At 47.2% G+C, this 20,984-nt stretch overlaps 1 protein-coding gene across 7 annotated transcripts in view; it reads right to left on the reverse strand.

Annotated features, from left to right (window-relative positions):
- The window catches only part of Cp110 (Centriolar coiled coil protein 110kDa), an 89,119-nt gene that overhangs the window by 58,394 nt on the left and 9,741 nt on the right, over nt 1-20,984 (reverse strand). For 6 of the 7 annotated variants that reach the window (XM_077671276.1, XM_077671273.1, XM_077671277.1 and 3 more), the window contains 2 exons: nt 17,861-17,935; nt 14,160-14,262 (listed from right to left, as the gene is read on the reverse strand). In XM_077671276.1, the coding sequence (XP_077527402.1) occupies nt 14,160-14,262; nt 17,861-17,935 (178 nt within the window). The remainder of the gene's footprint in view (nt 1-14,159; nt 14,263-17,860; nt 17,936-20,984) is intronic. The other variant, XM_077671279.1, reaches the window with a different exon arrangement.

The raw sequence follows: 20,984 nt of genomic DNA on the forward strand, positions 1-20,984 counted from the left end.
GGCAGCACTCAAGCTGCCTCAGTCAGCGCTCTCCTGATAAGGAAGCCCAGCCGCATACTGATGCGGTCCCCGAGTCCCCTAGCCAGTTTGAAATGGTGTTTGAAGTGGCTACTCAAAATGGTTCCTTGCCACTGGTGCCACCAAAGTTTCATGAGGTGTAAAATTAGTTCCAAGCGATCCATCAAAAAACCGATTCTCTTACTGCACTCACCGGGGTTCATAGTACTGGGAAATGTAAAGATTACAGTTTCATGGCCAACAACACTGTGTTGCCTATTGATCCTCCAAAAATGGCTCATTATCTCCAATTATCTCGGGAACTAATTGACCGATTTAAAAAATAATGCCACATTTGAAATCAGTGGGGGAAAAGCAGCAATGATGACAAGACTGACAAGCGTGGAGTTGTCCCAATGCCCAACAGCGCCCCTTTGTGTTGCCGTTTGGCTGCACATCACCGGTGCATTGGGGGAAAGCCCACTGCCACTGTCAGAAAGCATACGGTATTTCCGCGCGTATAACCCACCCCTTCATACAACCCACAACCCCACTTTCCGTCGACGAATAAAAAAAAACCCTATATCCCTACGTATTGTCCGCATATTTTATACTACTCAAGCAACATAGCACATTTGTTTATGCAAAAAAACTTGCCTAGCTGACTCCGTAACTACAGTGGAATCTCGGTGATACGAATTCGGTTGATACGAATTTCGTTGTGATACGAATTTTCGAAATTCCCCGGCCAAAATGCAACGTAGAAAAATTCGGATGATCCGTACGCATTTATCACTCCGGTGCGGGTGATACGAACGTGCGAGCAGACGACTGCGGCGTGGACGGGAGGCGTGAGTGTTGGTGCGGCCGTGCGGCCTTGGTTGTGCGCGGGCACAAAAGCATTAGTCCTCCCCCATTGACGGTAATCCTCCTCGTGGGGAGGTGCTGTTCCGAACGAACCGAACGTTTCGCCCTCTCTACGCCTGTTATTTCTCCCTCCCTTCTTTCCCACTGCAATCTCTTATCTCAGTACCTTTCGTTTCCGCTGGCTGCAGCTCTGGCCTCTAGCTTCCTTTTTTTTGTTTGTATTATACTTCTTGAATAAACCGCGGCAATCAAGCGTTCCCTCATTTCTGACGGCGAATACCCTCGCCATTTTGCCTTCACCGCATTCCTTGCTTCCGTCTATGCCCCGCGCTCTACCTATCTTGTTGTCGCCTTGCCGTGTTGCCTGCGCCACTTGTGCGTCGATTATGTTGAAGCGTGAACCGTATGGTGCGTTTTCTGCTCACGGAAACATGCCGCCGCCAATACCACCCGCATGCTGCGCGCGGCGGCAACATGGCGGCGTCACCGGCCGCGAAGTGGTGCGGGTAGCTCGACCGACCGCTTCTGATCGCTCTTTAAGATGCCACTTAAGAAACAAATGAAGTCGCTTGTACAGTAAAGGAGCTGATAATGCGGGCGAAAACGACACTACAAAGCATCGTCCGCGCGGTTAGGGAAAGCACCGATCAAATATCCGCCACCGTGGTAAGCCTAAACATCTCCGGCGGGGCCAGCGGGCTGTCCGGAGCGCTTTCAAACTGCCGCCGTGAAAAGCGCACCTCCCCAATGGAGCAAGTCGGCAGGCTACCCCCATTGCCACGCACGTCACGCATCATTTTCCGAGCGAGGTAGAATCTGACGCAGGGGCGAAATCGTCGATGCAGGCGTGAAAATAACGCACGTGCAACGCGTTCACTTGAGTTGGTGTGCGTGCGTCGCGTCGGCGATGAGCGCACGTTCTTCGACGATTTCGCCCCTGTGTCGCTTGTGTCAGATTCTACTGATTCTACCTCGCTCGGAAAATGATGCGTGGCAGTGGGAGGAGCCTGCCAACTTGCGCCAATGGGAAGGCGCGCTCTTCACGACGGCAGTTTGAAAGCGCGCGCAGCAGCTGGCTGGGCCACCTCCGCGGCGGATATTTGACGCGGATGATATTTTATAGTGCAGTTTTCTCCAACACTGTCAGCTCCTTTTTGCCGCATGAGCAAGTTAGTTTACATCTTGACCTGCGTTTTAAAGGTTAGAAGCGGTCGCTGAAGCTACCTGCAGCTCTTCACGGCAAGAGCCGACGCCATGTTGCCGCCGCCTGCCGCATGCGCGGCACATTTCCATTTTTTCTCGTTTTCTGATGATACGAATTTTCGGGTGGTACGAATATTTTTGCCGCCCCTTGAGATTCGTATGACCGGGATTCCACTGTAGATGACTTGCCGCATACATTTTTTCAGGTCAGTATTTTTGCTAAGCTGTGTGTGCAAAATAAGCACTGTCACGGGATAACAGTGGCTTAGTCACTGTTACGGCTTTAGAGGCATAGCAGCTACACAAAAGTAAATATTTCGCATATAATCTGCACCTCCACTTCACACCTACAATTTTTGCAGTTTTGGTGCGGGTTATGCGCGCGAAAATACGGTACCTGCCAGGTCCGCCGGGACGGCATTAGCGAGATCTGACTGGGGCTAATCAGTAGGAAGAGAATGGAACAATTTAAGCGCATTTTTAATTTAGTCACAACAAGGCAGGAACTGAACCGTCTCGTACAAGCTGCTACTAACAAGCTACACCACTGGTCACTTGTTAGATCTTGAAGGCGGCTGACGCCCCCCTTTCCAAAATGTCCTGGGAATACTGTCGAGCGTAACAATGTTCGCTCCTGTGACACTTCGCCCCAAGAATGCAACTGAAGAGGTTGCATCAGACGTGGGTGCTCGAAACTGGGTGCAATTTGCCTTCAGTATGCTGAACTGCCTCTCACACTCAGCATTTCTGTGGTACTGGTGAGTTCAAGTTGTGCGAATGGCCAACTATGCTTTCTAAGCTCTCCCCCGCTAACGATGTCAATTGGTGTAGGATTGGATTTGACTGCCACATCAGGTAGCTCCGGCGCAACGTGGCCAGACTGGGAGAAAGGTTTGGTGTGTAATCGAGAGATTTTTGTTTCGATCGTACACTTGTACAAAACCATCAGAACTCGGGAGTCTCCCTGACAGGTATGAGAGAGTGCCTATTTGCACTTTCAGACTTCCAAGCCCTTCTAACTGCAGTGAAACCCTGATAATATAACTTTCAAGGGACCACACAAAAGCGTCGTACAACCGGGGTACCGGTAAATGCCGCCCTAGTGGACCGTCTCACTCAACAGGTGGGCGAAGAACTTACTTAAACTACTTATCTACTGCCTTCTTGGGTAATTTGCAAACCCCTAAGTGAAATCCCATATTCCAAAAAAAAAAAAAAAAAGCATATTTTGTGCCTTCTCCCCTTCCGCGGCTTCTGCACTAGCCCGCCAGCCCTGCAATATAAGCCAATCTGGCTGAGCCAATCTGGCCAATCTAGCCAATATAAGCCAATCTGGCCAATATAACCAAACCGAGCCAATGTAAGCCAATCCGGCCAATATAAGCCAACCGAGCCAATATAAGCCAATCTGGCCAATATAAGCCAACCGAGCCAATATAAGCCAATCTGGCCGAGCAATACAAGAGAGGAAAAGGGGACGGTGCGATTAAGGCCACCGGCAAATTATGCAAATGAGGGCAACCGGGCGAGGAAAGCGGAAGTTTGGTGATTGCCAGGGGGTATTACGCAACGCTGTGTTTTGACATTCCTCAGCTCGATGGGAGCTTCAAATTGGTGATCTGCAGGCTACCTGGACTTTGACTTCTCGCGGTTGGAGCGTTGGCACTCTGCTGCCATGTGGGGCCGTCAAACACTTCCGCCCGCCAGTACCCGCCTGCTTGCTCGAACCTGTCCAGCAAGTGGCTGGACCCACTGCAGACTGTTTACTTTTGCATGTCGAGCAGCGTCAAACGGGAGTTACGAAATAAAGGTCTGGATGTGGTGGCGAAGCGGCATGAACGGTGGAAAAACACTACTAGTTCACTTCCACAAGCGTCCGTCGTATGAAGCGAACCGCGTGCGCCCGGGCATTATACAATCGGGGTTTTTAAAGGGACACTGAAGTGAATTTGTCAAGCTCCCGGTTTTGCTTGCACTGCGTAGACTAGCTCAAATTACCACACTTTCATCGTTTATCCAGTTGATAAGTCGGTAATTATTTTATAAAGCGGGAAAGAAGAAAAACTACCATGCGCGGTCTGTGGCGGCCGCACCAACTAAAGGCTGTGCCGACAGGAGGAGGTGCCACCGTGATTGGACGATGTCCAAGGTTAGCATTCAAACAAGTTTCGATTTCGGTTCTGTAAAACAACATGCTTGACATCCGACGGCATCGTTGGATAGGAATTCTCGATATCTCAGTAATCGTCGTTCCGCGTTTCTGCCATGTTGTCGGCTGTAAAATGCCTAAGATAAGACTCCCAGTACGGCTTGGAATCATAACAATCACTAGCCGAAGCCTACGCAGTGGATGAACGCCCTCCGCGTCACCACAGACGCTCAAATGCGATGTGCTTTTCCCCCACCTTTGGAGCTTGCCTGGCTCGTGCCTGTATCGTAAAAAGCGTGTTCACATCAGGCCAAGGGTCTGCTGATTCTGGCCTGTGCCCACTGCCCGGAAGCAGTCGGTGCTTATGGCAGCAGCACGCCAATGAGAACTCGCTTGCGCATCAGTGTCAGTCTGCGCGCGTTCTGCGAACTCGCTCGTGGAGCAGTGAACGTTACGGCCTAAAAATGGTGAACTCAGTTTAGAAAACATCGGCCGCACACGAAAAAATCAACTTACAAAAAAAAAAAAAGCATTCACCCTCGGGGATTCGAACTTGCGAGTTGTAAAACAAAATTACTAGCGCCTTAGACCACTCGGCCACGAGCCATCACTGCCGTATTCGGATATATAAGGTATATAATGTATAACGAGTTTACACTTTTATTTATTTTTAGCGTTTCAAGTACTTTAGGTGACTATTTGTTGTATAGCGCTCGTTCAGTAAACGTCCCCCAAACTTCCACAATATCTCACGTCTAGCAAATTGCATTTCTTAGATGGAAAAGTGTTCGCAGATGTGTGGTCGTGCTGCTGACCGCTGCGCTTGTTCACCCAGCGCAAAAAAGTGCTTCCTGCTTCCTGGTTTTACGCTGCACGATAAAATTTTCAGTTGATTTTATTTCCCTAGTACCTATATTGACTTCGCTGACTCTTCTCCCGCCTTCAAGAGGCCTTATATTTTCCTACTGGCGTACTAGTCAGCGAAACGTCGCATGTGCACTTGTGCAGCGCTTACATGGAGCGACCCAGACTTGGACCTTGATGCAGTGTACAAACTAACAAAGTAAAGAAAGGCACATTCTCCCATTCCCAAACCTGTTGTGGCTTTGTTTCAACTGAGCGAGCGAATTGGGACGACCCGTCGGCGGCCGGCAGACTAAACGCTGGGCCAACTGACTCTGTCGGCGAGCCGTGCTGTAGCGCAGCCAATTGCCAGCTCATCTCCTCCTGACGTCACACGAAAACGCCACAGAAAGTGGGCGAGGGTGCAGAGAGGAGGACAGCATTTTCGAATTGATTTTTCTACTAAATAAATTCGCGTAAACGTGCTCAGAGTGGTCGAAACCTGGACTATGGACTCCAGACTACAATTCGCGCTAGTAATCCCGCAATGTTTACAAATCACTTCAGTGTCCCTTGAAAGAGTAGTTTTGTTACAAATGACATTCCCAGGGTTCATGCTGGTATCAAAGAAAAAAATTCAACGGTTTTCAAGGACTTTCAAGGCCCAGCCAGCCTATTTTCAAGGACCATGTTGAGGGCCTTACTTCCACAAAACACAAGTTTCAATGCATCAAGATGTATTATTTATTGCACAAAAAAACATATTAAGAGGCTTCTCACTTTACACAGTAAAAGTACATTAGCGGGCCCAATTCTCTAAAACGACGGGCCGTCGCTTCGAAACGACAGGGCAGTGCCATGCAAGTGCATGTGTTCCAGGGTTGGGGCTGTCGCTTTGAGGGGCGCGGAAGCGGGCGAAATGGCACTGCGGTGCGCTGGCAGCAGCGCTCAAAGCGACACGCACTGCGCCCCGTCACTTTGCTTGGCGCTTTGCGCCCTGCTGCCGGCGCACCGCAGTGCCATTTCGCCCGCTTCACTGTGAAGGTGTTGGGTCCACGGACTGCTCGCTTTGCGAGGGCACCAAAAAGTTCTTCATGATGCTACTCACTCCTGCCTTCACGTTCCCGTCATGATTGGAGCTTCTCGCATGACTTTTCAGCGCCGACTCTCCCATAGCAGCGACGTCAAACGTTTTCGCGCAAGGCTTGCATTTCACCCGATGTGGACTCGCCGGGTCCAATGCATAACTGTCGTTGTTCAGCCACGAGCATTGAAACTTGGATTTACCAGGCATTATCCTAACTCACAGTTACTCCGTGCAGTAATTTCGACAGCACACATTACACGCCGCACAAACCACGCCGAACGTTCGAGCTACGAGACAGAACAACGCAACTCCCAAAAGAAACACGAAGGGATTGGATATGGATCCGGCTAGACCCTCTGAAACCGAAACTGACCTCAGCGCAGCCAGGCCCTTAAAAACCGAAACTGATTTCAGCGCAGCCAGGCGTTTAAAACTATCTGCTAAGTGTATTCTGTTTAAAAATTGAAACGCAAAGGTTTCCTCGTAAAAACGTGGCGGAAATTTACGAAGTAGGAATACATTTCTTCGTACGCAGAGTGGCCGTTTTCTTAATTTCGGTCCAAAATCAAGGGTTTTCAAGGACCTTTAAAAATTCAAGGACTTTCAAGGCCCTTGAAAATGCTACTTCTGAATTCAAGGGTTTTCAAGGATTTCAAGGACCCGCACAAACCCTGCATTCAGTAACCTACACTTCATTTGCAAACGCAGAATGTTTACACGCACCAAAAAAAAAAAATGTTTTTTCGACCCCTAAAAATCAATGAATTTCCTGGTGGTGACAAACGAGTCACGTAACCGACACCAATTCAAACAGGACAATTTTTGGTGCAAGGTCTGCGGCCCAAGCTGTTTTCATTCTGCCACCATCGTCACGCGCTTACCATACTTTTCCCATTTTAAACATAAGTTCCAGTGAAGAAATTTTTCGTACCGCCATAACAACGCGTTCTGAAGCACACATTATCAGTCTGCTTTTTCAAAGTAGCGTGAGGCAAAAATTTTGCAATAAAACAGCCTTAAATGAACGGCGGGAATCGTGCGGTGAATTTTCGGTGTCCTGCAATGAAAAAAAAATGGGGAAATTTCGTGCTGGGGAAAAAGCAAGTTAAGCCTATGTAGTCCGGACCTTTTGCCCAATTTCCAGCCATTCCGGTCAGCAACCCTTTTTTCAGTTTCCGGCGCCGCGAAGAGAAATCTCAACTGCGCAAGAAAAACTCGCAGGATATTTATTTTTTTTTTCTTTTGCATTCCGCCTGCAACTCCTTTACCAACATTTGAGCAGCGTGTGAAACTGCTCGAAACATTCTCCTGGGTGCAGGCCAGGGTTTTAAACTGCAGTTTTTGCAGAAAAACAGATTCCTTCCTGCCTCATTTTTTTTTTCTGTCCCTACAAACAGCTCAGTCATAGTTGCTTCAGCCTCGGAGCTTGTAGACGAAATTGCTCGTCCCGTCTAGCCTTTCCTCGCACAGCGTGTGTGCAGACGGGCTCCGCTTTTTGGCTCGAGTCCTCAGACCACCCACCAAGTGTTAAATGAGGTTGCGACCCGCCGCAGTGGCTGTGTGTCTAAGCCGTTGCGCTGCTGAGCACGAGGTCACCGGTTCGATTCCCGGCCGCGGCGGCCGCCGCATTTCTGACAGAGGCAAAAAGCAAAAACACCCGTGCGTTTGAGATTTCGGCGCACGCTAAAGATCCCCAGGTGGTCGAAATTAATCCGGAGCCCTCCACTACAGTGTGCCTCACCGCCTGCATTGCGTCGGCGCGTTAATTAAACCCCTACAATCAATCAGATGAGGTTGCGGTGGTACTGCAGGTTTCCCTGCTCTTTTTTGCCATGATTCTGCAGCTGTGTGCATTTCTAAATAAAATTATTCGCAATGGAAACCTCTAGATGCCAGGCAAAAAGCTTTTGCCACCTATTATTCATTGTCTTTCGACAAAATCTGTAGCTCACATAGTAATCATCCGCAAGGATAACTACTCTCTGAGCAACACAAGGGTACTAATTATCCAAGAGGTGCTGTCTCTCCACCGCCGTCACAGTCTTCGTCACTCACTTCAGTCGAATCGCAGTCATCACTAACTGATGAAGTCACGCAATTGTCTTCTCCACTGAAGTCATCATCACTTTCGCTAAGTGCATTACTACAGAACACACGTGGTGAGAAAAAGCAGCCACCCTTCTCAGCAAACAGTGTGCACGTGAGAACACTCCGGAATCCAGAAAGCCCACACTGAACATCGCGCTGCAGCCTAGTGCAAAAAGAAGAAAACTACAGCAAACAAACTTCACTTATCCCTCAAGGGATGGCGCATCGTGTATACAAAGAACGCAAGCGCATCACAGTGAGAGAAACCGCAAAATTTAACCTTGATTACCATGTCGGGTGGAAAGCGACAACGGATTGCAACAACCGTGTTAGCGGACCACACAGCGTTAACGGGGGCATGAAGACAAAATGCAACTTCATTTAATTTGGAAGAAAGAACTAGGGCTAAGCGACTCACTCTGCGTCATTCCGGCCACGAAAAGACGTTTTTAAACTTAGAAAATGCAATAAATATAGAAAATTTTCAAATTTCATGCAACGGTGACATAATGAGGCCAGAAGCGGTGCAACATGCGCCAGCACTGAAAACATCGTAATCACTGTGTCGACTCCACGTTGGCATTCAAGTTACGGAATTAAATGGAAATAGAGGCCCCACCACAGTAAAAGCTCGGTAATTCGAACTCGAAGGGGGCCACAAAAATGTTCGAATTAAGCGGAGTTCGAATGAGCAAGTGGATGTTACAATGAACGGATATCGCGCCACACTGAAAAAAGGCAGAACACAAAGAAGCCAGCTCTAGACTCGTTATTGAGAATGAAGCGCTACTACACGTTTGTGGCAGGTGACATTGTAAAAAAAAATGTCCCAACTGGCCATGACTGGCACAGTCGATGCGGTGCCGCTCACGAAGCACCGCAGCAACGAAAGAGGTGACACCAGGAACTGGTTACCCACCGCGGCAGAAACAAAAGCAGGACTATGACGCCTGGTGTATGCCGCACAGGCTACAACTGAACTTGTTGCACACGCCACGTGATCACAGGTGCAGAGCAGTGACCGTGGCACAAAGAAAACATGCAACGGAATGGGCCGGAGCTCAAAACAATGAAACAGAAAAAGAACAGCGCGTGCTCCGCTGTTTTTTTTTCTGTTTCATTGTTTTGCTTTTCTGGTAAATTTGGTTCCGTTCGGTTTTTGCAAAACATTGTAATCACTCCGGGCCACGGAGCAAGAATAAGATAGGAGGGCTGACAAAGCTTCCTAGCACGGCCAGATGATGTCACAAGCGCTCGTTGGAGGTTAATTAAAGGAGCCATGAAGAGAAAATGCAAGTTGGTTTTATTCGAAAGATTTCGTGTTTTATAGTGCCCCCAGCGCTTGTCCGGATACAAACGGTGCTTTATTCACTGAGAAATTAAACAATTCAGGTTAAAATTTTGATTTTCCTGCTCAATCGTGCGTTTTCGTGGTCCCAAATGACATCACAGGAACCGACCGCTCTGCAGCCTAGAGTACCTTCATTCACGCATCCGCCGTACAGGGTAGAGACACGTATACGCTGGCGCCGCCATTTTCGGTTGCTCGCTCGCCGCCGAAGCAAGTCATTGTGTCAAAACCGCGCTAAAATTATCGCCGCAACGTGGTTTACTGAAGAAGTTTGAATCATATTGTCTGTTTCGCGTTGCTAGGTCTCGTGGGAAACGAAAAGAATAACGCGTTGAGCCCGTTGGCCCAATTGCGGCGGCACGGGACCGTTCAAAGGTTGTCTCCACCCTGTACAGCGGTGGTGGTTTGTTCCCGCGTTTCTTTACGTTCCGTAACCTAGATGGCGCCACCATACCGTGGCAAGCGTTTGGTTTGTTTTTGCCCGCATTTAAACCTGGCTTGTTTTTGTTCTGGGAGAAAATATTCATTCCCTGAAACAGTGCTCGCTCGACAAATGGGGTCACGTAAGACACCGTTGCTTGCGTCAATCGGCCAGTGTCGTCTGAGACAACCCCAAGCCCCGTAGTGCTGTGCAGCTAAACCAAGCATGCTGTGCGCTGTACGAACAGCATAAACATCAGTACTTCTATGTTTACATGTGCGTTCGTAACTTCCACTGTTTGTCCCATCATTCTTATTGCCCCTAAATTTAAGCGCAAATCGCTCGTTCGTCTAGTTTGTAAGCTCTACCTAATTTGCGTCTGCTTCTGCCAGCCTCCGCCAATCGCAGAGCTTAGCTCATGTGACATCATAGGTTCTGTTGCGGGAAATGAGCTGGTGGGTCGCATGACCATTCCCGTTTTTCCTAATTATGTAGCTTATTTGAGCAAAGTTTACGTTAAAAGTGGTGTCAGTATGATTCTAACGAGACAATCTTTTGAATGAACCAAACTTGTGTATTCTCTTCATGGCTCCTTTAACTCTTTCACGACGGCGCCATAGGCGATCGGAAGCCGGCGTCCGATGATTTTAAATCTCCCGCAAAATCTGAAACCCGCGCTCCACAGACAACTATCGCCATCTGGTGTGTTCATTGGCAACGTCTCTTTCAATTTCGGTTTCGTTTGTTTATGTGTCTCGTGTGGTGGCGGCGTAGCAAGAGTAATTTGAACCGAAGGGGGAGGGGAGGAGGAGGAAAAATGGCGTTCGGTTCGCACCGCGCTCCGCACAGTCGGACTGCTGTAGCAAGCACTTCGGCTGCTCCTGCTGTCGATTTTTCTGATTCCAGCAGCAGTGAGGGATCAAGCAATGATGTGGGATCTTCAGATTTCAGTTAGGAAGACGAAGCTCCGGTTCAGGTGCCTCGAACTTCAACAAGCGCTGGCAGGTAATTTCGTTGTGACTCCGCGCTGTATTTATAAACAAAACGTGCTTCTTATCTGACGACTGCGGTTTTGATTTTGTGTTTAGGGTCTCGAGAACGTACGGGCGGGATATTTTGCCAAATGCACCGCGCCGTATCGCGCTATCACCTTCAAGATAACCTTGCGCTCGTGTCAGATTAGCGCTGCAGGGTTCAGGTGCGATGCTTGTCGAGAGCGCTCGATTTTTTTTTTCTTGTTTTTTACCACCGAACTGATAAGGATTTTGTGCGAGGTCACAAAAGAGTATACCGTAATTACCTGATTCTAACGCGCACCCAATTTTCCTGACAAAAAACCGAAAAAACTTGCACCTCCGATTGTAACGCGCATGGAACTGTGTGAGCAAGAAAAACAAATGCGATAGAAACGGGTGATTTATTTCCCGAAGTAATCTCACTCATCTCACTCCTCGTCGCTCTCCGCTGACCACAAGATCTCGTCCTCGGTGCCGTCAAGCACGTTCGCGATGCCACACTTCTGAACGAACGTTCAACCATGGTCGATGGGATCGTGGCCCACGCCTCACACGCCCATCCCGCGAGCTTCTCCAGAGGCGCACGCTTCAGCCGACCGCTCGTTTTGAACACGTGAGAGCCGCTGCTGCCATTGGTGTTATCAAGCGCGCAAGTGGAACGATCTGACTATTTGTATGAACTCCGATGGAAAAGCCTAGGCGCCTATGCTTCCTGCGTGCGAAAAATTGTTGCTAAAAGCTTCAGCGCCATCTTGGCATGGCGATGGTGATGGGTGGGACGAAATTTTCGCTGTTTCGGTTTCGGTTTCGTATCCGATTCTAACGCGCATGTGATTTTTCGACCTATTTTTCCGGAAAAAAAGTGCGCGTTAGAATCAGGTAAGTACGGTACTTGGATGCACATTTTACATAGACTCACTCACCTTTGAGTGCCCTCGCGGCGTGGCACAGCCGTCAGTTGCGCTAGGTTGACGGGCCCTCAAAAATCCAAAACTTGGTGTAGACTGTTGATTTATATATTGAATCATAGCCAAGGAACGTAGGAACAATTTGTATATCTTAAAATACCTGAAATAATTTTTAGTCTCGGTAAAAGTGCCGATTTGTGTTTTTAGTATACTTTTCTTGGGGGCTTTTTTCTGATTACTTGACAAATAAACTGTAAGTAATTGTACTTTTAACAAAACTGATGCTTTGTGTTTGGAAGAGCAATCTATAAGCTACAATTTCATGCATAGCAAGATTACGTGTGTCCAGTAGCTCAAGAGAAAAAAAAACGTTTTGTGGAAGCACTTAAAATTGGCCGTTTTTCCGCCGTAACGAAAGAGTTAAGCTAGCGGCATCTGCCGCAGGCGACGAAACTGCCCGGCCACCACAACGATCGGCCCTGCACTGCGCAGCCACGCAATGAATTGAGGCCGCCATCATTTCGTCCACCAGGGGCCGCTACCCTCTCCTTTGCCGCCACAGCTGCGAAGCTTGGCACTCCGCCTTGGTCGTCATTGTGACATTATCTGGTCGTTCGCCCGTGCTTGCCGCAACAGGCTGTTTCACCACCTATATATTCTTGCTCCATGCTCTGGACTGACCTCTTCGGCGAGAAGCGATGGAAACCAGGGGATTCTAGTTCGAATGAACCGTTTTTTATACCAACGCGTTCAAATTAGCGCGAGTTCCCCCCCCCCCCCCCCCCCCCCCTTGAAATACACAGGGCTTGGCCGGGACCACGGCGTCAGTTCGAATTAACCGAGTTCACATTACAGTCTAATCCCACTACAACAACTTCCGCTTCAATGAAATTTCCACTTCAATGAAATATTTCCAAGTCCCCGTCAGCTAGCCATAGAATTCAATGCAACAAAGTCCTCGCCACAATGAACCATTTGTCTGGCTTGCTTTGGCTTCAACGAAATTTTGGATGATTTGGGCTGGGTTTGAACAATTATTTTACAATAAAATAAGCATAGTGCAAGCTATCTGTGACTTTTTATATGTTCAGGACACTTAGTTTCACCGAAAACATGCGCGGTGCGCCCACACTGCCACCCAAAACAAAACAAAACAAAACAAAAAAAACTCATAGGTGGACGCCATTGTGTGATGGTGATAACGATGCGGCGGGCCGTCTTTGCACGAGGCGCAAACCAGGTTCGCCAAGCTGGAGCTATAGCCAATCCGTATCCAGTTGAAATCACGCGAATGTGCTTTGCTGCTGACATGGCTGCTGCCGCAGCGCCATCATGTGTGCGTTGTAAGCAGCTCAGCTGCCCCTGCAGTTTTCCTGCTACAATTCTTCAAAGTCAAGAGCAAAAATAATGCTTTCGTGTTTAGTCTTGAGCCCGCGTCATCATATCTTAGTCGCGAGCGGGTGGTCGCAATAAATGCAAGCGCGCCCGGCTTGCCTGCCAAGGTCAGTTGCTGCCGTGCCTAGTCAGAGGATAATTAAGATAACGGCGCCGTTCCTGCCACCAGCGAGAGGGCGGCTTCCAACCGTGTAGCGGCTATCTGCAAGTAATCAGCTCGGTGGAAACGCCTTGTTGTACAGCAATACGCTTTGCGCCTGCATTTCTTCATTTCTTCACCTCTCCCCTTCTCCTCAGTATCACGCTGTTTGCGTGCTGGTAAAAAAACATAACCATTGGTATGTTTGTTATCTGACTAAACACGACGTTACTGTGCGTCACGCTTTTTTCTAAGCATTGTATTATGCTGCCAATGATGCGGAAATATACCGTGCTATTTTTCTTTGCCCTTCCGTGCTGTGTTGGGGCAGATTTCGCCTCAACGAATTTTCGCTTCAACGAAATTTTTTGCACGTCCCGTCAATTTCGTTGTAGTGGGATTCGACTGTACAATCACTGTGCAGTCATGCTTCTTGGTGGCGACTTATCGCACAAACAAGATTTCCGAGACGTCGCAGAAACATCGCCTGAAAGTGGCTGGAGAGTGGGCCACTGCTTCGTCTGTCTCCGTTAATATCTCCCTTATTTGTTTGAAGTTCGCGATGAAATCGCTAGCGGCGTTAACGGGACAATGCTCCTTTTAACAAACCAAACTCGCATTCCGTCTTCACGGCTCATACAAGGGCACGGCATAGGACTTCACCCCTCTGTGGTGTGCAATGCAACGCCGCCTACCTGGAAGTGGAGACGAATCGGTCGCTCGAATTTCGACACCGTTCTTCCGACAGTCTTGTTCCAAGGCTTGCGCACACGAAATGGGCAGTGCTGCTTCTTTCTTCTGCAGTGAGAGGTAAAAAAAGAAAAAAGAAAGAAAAATTGCAATTGCCACGTTTGCACAGACGTTACGCACACCTGTTCTTGCAAAGTCCCTGAGCATTCTTGAAGCTAAGTGCGTCCAACATGAAAGCTGCTTGACGCTACCACAAGAAACGGTAGGACATCCTGAGGACATTACTAAAAAAAAAAATTGGGAATTTCCTACCTCGTTTCTATCGTTTCCCAAGCACTGCAAAAATACAGGCAGCCACGACTTTGTTATACACGAGCTCATTTTCAGATGAGCGACCTTTTAATTAAGGGGCCATGCAGACAAAATACAAGTTTGTTTTATTCCAAAGATTTCGTGTTTTATAGTGCCCACAGGACTTGTCCGGAAGCAAACGACGCTTCATTCACTGCGAAATTAATCAATTTCACTTAAAACTTTTTATTCTCCCGCCAAATCGTGTTTCCTGACGTCTGCAATGACATCACAAGAGTGGGTCTTCAAGCTAAACCCAGTGCGCCGTGGAGCCTTGTTTACCGTTACTCAACCTAGATGGCGCCGCCATACCACGGTGGGCCATTTTCCGCCTTTGCTTCGTTTCTGACCGCATTTGTACCTGCCCTGTTTTTGTTAAGGTAGAAAATAATCATTTTGTGAAACGTGGTGTTCGCTCGACAAATATGCTCACGTAAGATGGTCACGCTTATGCCACTCAGCCAATGTCGTTTGACACAACCCGAAAGCGCTGCAGTGCTGTGCAGCTAGAACAAGCATAGTGCACACAGTACCAACAGCAGTACGGATCGGTACTTTTATGATTACGTGTGCTTTCCTAACTTTTACTGCTTGTCCCATCATTCTTACTGCCATAAAAATTAAATGTGCCCCAAATTTGAGCGCAAATAGCTCATTCGGCAAACTTATAAGCTCTGTCTAATTTGATTTTTGCCAGCCCCAGCCAATCGCAAAGTTGCCACATATGACATCATAGGTTCTGTTGCGGGAAATGAGCTACTAGTGGGTCATGTCGCCATTCCCCTTTTGTCCTAATTATATAGCTTATTTGAGTGAAGTTTACATTGAGAATAGTGCCAGTATGAGTCTAACGAGGCAATCTTTCGAGTGAACCAAACTTGCGTTTTGTCAGCATTGCCCCATTCAGGGTTACAAAGACACGTCCAGGGTTGAACACCGAGAGCGCGGTGCCAGACGATTCCTGAAAGCAACCAAAAAATTTGTCCATCTTTTTGCAGTGCAAAGGGTACCAACTCCTTGACAGGAATGCCTGCAGGATTGACAGCTGCTGTACAGCTTCCCAGACACAGAAGAAGACAAACTAACTTAAAATGAGAAATGGGTGGCTGCAAAACATTACGTGCCATGTAACGAGAACATTCAGTCTAAAGGGCTCGCTCTTTATTCGCAGAGATTTCTCAAAAATATAACCTGAAACACACAACTGAAAACAAAAACAAAAAATGGCAAACTGTTCGCATGGCGACGCAGTGAAACATCCCCCTCGCGAGGGGCATGATCAAATGCAGAGCATTTCCAGGGGCGCACGACGTTAAGTAGTTTGCGTTACGTTAATGTTGTTGCACTTGTGGCAACTGCTGACGAGAGAGCGCTCGTCAGCAGTGATTTGAATGAGTCAAGGATATAAGGCGCGTTCGTAGCCTCCCATTCTGTGTCGACTTTGTGGCGCAGTGGGTAGAGCGCCATGTAAATTGCGTTCCGCCCGCAGGGTCGAGGGATCGAAACCAGGCGCCGGATAGTATTTTTTTTTATATAGTGTAGGGGGAGGGGTGCAAACTACGACTACGGACGCCTACGGACGTCAACGCGGGTGACATCGTGAGTTACTGAAATGCTCTGCATTTAAAAGAAAAAAAAGTTGACTCGAGAAAACTACACTGTTCAGCAGATACACTGCTCCGGTAGTACGTACACTGCCCAGGGTTTAATTTTAAACTGCCACAGCTTCTGTTACTGCCTCAACTGAAGCCTGAAAACCTTCCCTAATATCCAGCACACATGGAAGAACCTTGGGTGTTTTTTAAGAAGTATGAAAGTATAACATATATTTCAGTCATTAAACTGAATCGAAGTGCTGCATACCTGCCAGCTTTCGGATTGAACACATTCTGAAGTTTCCATTTTCCAACGTGGTCTCGAAGCAATAGTTACAGTACTCGATACAGTCTGCGCTCGTTACAGCAGATCTGGCAACACGGGACTTGCGGTTACAACAGACCCTTTCTGTTGGTTTGTCTGGCCCCCATGCATTTTAAATGGAGTCCACTCCGCTCATAACGGACCTGGCTAGAGCAGACTGTCGGCTACAACAGACTAAATTTTAGGCGAAAATTGTTTCGACTGAATGCTTCCAGCAGACTTCCGCGGGGCCAGCACCCAGTGTGCTTTTTCTTCGTTTAGTTTGGCAACAAAACTCTTATGTCTAGTAACCTCATTGGCACCTCAGTCATTGGCCCAGCCAAGCCAAGCCAGTGCCAGTGGAGTGGTTTTTTTTTTTCGGTGTGTGCAACCAGCGGCATGAGCAGCAGGGTAGCTGAGCTGGTTCCAGTGCGAGCAAATCAGAACCTTTGTCACCGCCCGTCACGGTGTTGCGAGAGTCGACCAACGTACGCCGTAGACTATGTCAAATGACCGTGTTAGAAGGCATAATTAATGCTGTACCATACTAACCCCAAAGCTCACAGGTTAAAATAAATAGTTACCTCACAACAAGGGCAAACAAAATTAACTAGCAAGGGTAAAGCTTCCAAGAACCTGTTTGTTCAATACATGCAGCTACACTCGTCTAAAATGGTCGATTACATTGAAGTTCACCTCCAAATAACTGAATTTTTCATGCAAATATTATTGTTTTTTCCTATCAGTTTGGGATGTGACACAAAAAACATTTCAATCACTTTTGGCCATTTTTCATCGATTGAGGCGGCACAGTGGCCGGCACTGGCCAACAACACCTCGCTAATGCATCAAAAATAAATTTTCAAAGTGACGGCGGAGAAGCCGCGTTGTGCCTGAAACCTTAGAGCTCAGCAAAAGCCAACTTCCATACCCGCCCATGGCCTTGATGAAAGCGAAACCATAACCGCACTGAAAAAGAAAAACACGTTGTTTAGGCAGAGTTTTAGTGCACGCGGATATAGCAGTCGTATTTCGCGGCTCAATTCACGGTCTGCGGCGCAGGACGGCGCTGATAAAATAATTTGGCGCAATAGGGGTGGTTCGGCGCTCAACGGCGCAAATGGCGCAGCTGTTCCACCCCTGCGATATTTTGTCATCTGTAACTACTACACAAAACTAATCAATCCAACTTCAGTTAAACCAGAAATTTCATAGTTCACACGTCTCTACTAAAAAAAAAATGCTTCAGGGCATTTTGAGGCGCTGCAGTATGAAGCAACCAGAGTCGTTGATACCAAGCGAGCATGAACACTGCCAAAGCCACATTGATGAAGGGAAGGTCGTTGCCTCATTCCCTCGGAACAGGCCTATTCACCTCGTTCCTTCCGCTTCGTTACACAAACTCACCCAAAGAATAGCGAGACAAAGGGATGGAGGAAAGGGAGAGTTCTCTGACCTTCTCGCGTGCTGCCTCCCGTTCGCAGGCCAGCGCCTTGAAGTGCCTCATGAGCCGACGCTTCTCGTCCGTCATCTGCGAGGCGCAAGCAAGACGCCGAAACCACTCTTAGGAACAGCTCCTTCTTCGCTTGCCTGCTCTACTGACAGTGTTATAACCCGAAAGGGGCCGATGCGTGGCGGCAAGAAGATCGAAAAGAAAAAGCGCAGAGACGGCACGCATCCTTGCAGGCCGCCAAAGGGAAGAGTGGCGAAAGAATACCACCTTTTCACACTCTTCACCCTTTGTATACAACAGCCATGTACACATCGACACACGTCATGTACAGTCTCTGTCAAAATTTTCTAGGCGCCAAGCTTACATCCTGAGCGAGGATGAAACGTTTCATCCCGCAAAGCTAGAGAAAACACCTTTCTTTCTTACTGCCATGAAATAATTTTGTCACATTTAAATGTAAAGCTCATTTTTGTGGCCCAGAGGGCTTAGGGTAGGCCTAGAAGATTTTGACAAAGGGTGCACAACAGCCATTGCCCAGGAAGACAACTCTCTTACGCTGTCACGTGCGTGTTTAAGGGGACAGACAACCGATTTTTGTCGAGTATATATTCTCTATCCCAAATGAAAGGGTATCACTTAAAGCACCTTGACGAGAAACGGTTTTGCTGATAACGCCCTACAACTTTCTAAATCGAATTTTTTTATCTACGAACCGTATGTGTCCCTCCTAAAACTAATGCTGGCAACCATGACATAGAGTAGCTCGGCAACATACTTTTGTCTGTATGCGAAATAAAAAACAATATTTAAAAACTTGTTCCCAGCTAAAAAAGTTTGAATCGCAGGCTTTCTTGTTCCTGTATGTGTTTTTTTTAATGCAACAGTCTATTTTGCATGGATGCGCCATCTGTTGAGATAGACGATAGGTAGAATCTGGCTTCACGTTGTGGAGGCGGGAAGTTCGATTCTCCCCGGGCGCGACGTTTTTTTTTTTTTTTAAGCTGCCGTTGGCATATTTGGAAACTGAAATCAAATATTTTGGCAGAACAAACGTCTCTGCCTCAGGCAGAATTGTCAAAGCTCCTTCACTGGGTCTGTTTACTGAACACTGCCGTTGATTCTGGGCATGGAGGCTCAGTTAGCCACACTGAGAGCAACCCAGCGGCGGCGGGCGGCGTGTCTAAAAAAAATTTCAAAATAATGCTAAAAAATACATATACAATTTAACCGTATACAAATACTTGTGTTAAAAGGTTTTCAATACGTAAATAAACGCTTCAGCAGTTACAGTAGCTGCTAGGTTTGCAGGTCACGTGACAGGGACACATATTGTAGTTCCAAGTTTCGACACTACGAACCGCCACCCTTCCGTTTTCAGGATGTTTGCTGCCAAATTAAAATTATTTCCGCCAGTTTGTTTAGAAATTGCTTGTGGTTACCGGGCTATATAAAACGCTGGCTTTCATATGAGCTAGAGAACATATACGCGACAAAAATCGGTTGTCTGTCCCTTTAAGGGGGACACTGGTATTGAGGGCCAAAAATTTGCCAAGAAATCAACTTTCTGTATTAGTTTTATTCACAGTCTGCAGGTCCCAAAGAATGTACCTGCAAAATATCATAGCTATATCATGAGTATTAACAAAGCTGTCGCCCTTTGAAGTCGCGTGAATGACCGTTTTTTTTTCCAAACTTCGTGCCCTGTTTTCTCTAACAAATTTTTTTTGCATAAGGTCACTTGCCAGGTAAAATATCTTGGGATGCACTGGTCCAATTTGTATCATTTTTGCTGCAATCGACTTACGAACTGAACAGTGCAATAAAACCCCAACAGCATAGACTTTCTTTTTGCTGCCACAAGATTTTATGCAGTTAGTTTTACAAAAACATTGTAAATTGATGACCTGCCACGTATGAAGTGTACAGCGTTTGCAGAAACAATGGTAAAATTACTGCTGTGGTATAATTACACTCCCTGGTCCTTCTAGACCATGACAGTATAAATGCTGTTCAAGTATTTCATAGGTAGATAATGAAAAAATTGCCCGAAATGGAGTGGCATAACATTTTGCACAACTCTAAACTTACACCCCATACACAAAAACTAACTGCATATCTGTACTCAGGATGTTGAAATACTCTCATTGTGTAAATCTCAAGCACATAGGTCAAAAAATAACAAAAATGTTCTCAAGACCAGTGTTTTCCCCACAAATAAGGCAATGCGACCGTAGAAAACAGGCTCACTGAGATCGAACCAGAACAAACAGTGGGGCGACAAGTGAACTAGCACACTGACATAATGTGGACCACGTTGCACGGCACAACTTGCTGGGTACATGGACTAAACAGCTGGAAGCTACACTGCTGCCACTTGAAGCGTAACAGCCAAGTGAGCACCCATGAAAACACAATTTCGAAACGCTATTTCCAAGGAGTCAACGGCAAGTGTGACACTACATCTTTTGGGCCTCTAACACGCTCGCGGAGACAAGAACAAAACCTGGAGCTGAAGCTTCGACCGCCCTCTCTACCGACGCCAAGAAATGTGCGAGGCAGCGAGGAAATTGAATTTATTCGCCAAGAGTGTCAAATTTTTCAGCGACTAAGGCGTCACTTGCTTACAAACAACTGCTCAGGATTTGGCGAAACACCCGATGTTTTGAATAAAACAAAGCTGAATGTTGTCACCGTGGCCCCTTAAATTTTCAGGTTCAATCTGTGATATACTGAGATTGTAAACACAGAGTCGCTTACAGAATAGTGGTTGCACCAGGCAATAACAAGATCCAAGAATACAACGAAATGTAGCAGCACACAGCTCGGCTTACAGAGTCCGGACACAATTAAGGGGTGGGTACAGCAGAGATTTTTCTTCTTTAAATTCCAGAAACTTCTTTTTTTAATTCCAGTCGTGTAAATGAAACTGAGAAAAATCACTTGCTTGCAGTCCTTCAGCCTCACTCCTGAAATAGTACTTGAAATAAAAACAAAATGATATTCCCCGAAGCTCTTTTCACGATCTCAAACAAAACTTGCACTTCAATGGGTTTTTTTTCATTCTGTGCCATTTCCCACAGTTTGCAATGGCTGTTGCATGCGACATTCTTCTAGCTTATAACGCCAG

Source organism: Haemaphysalis longicornis, unplaced genomic scaffold, assembly GCF_048455015.1.
Source record: "Haemaphysalis longicornis isolate Haplotype H1 unplaced genomic scaffold, Haemaphysalis longicornis Haplotype H1 scaffold_5, whole genome shotgun sequence".
Classification (NCBI taxonomy): Eukaryota; Metazoa; Arthropoda; class Arachnida; order Ixodida; family Ixodidae; genus Haemaphysalis; species Haemaphysalis longicornis.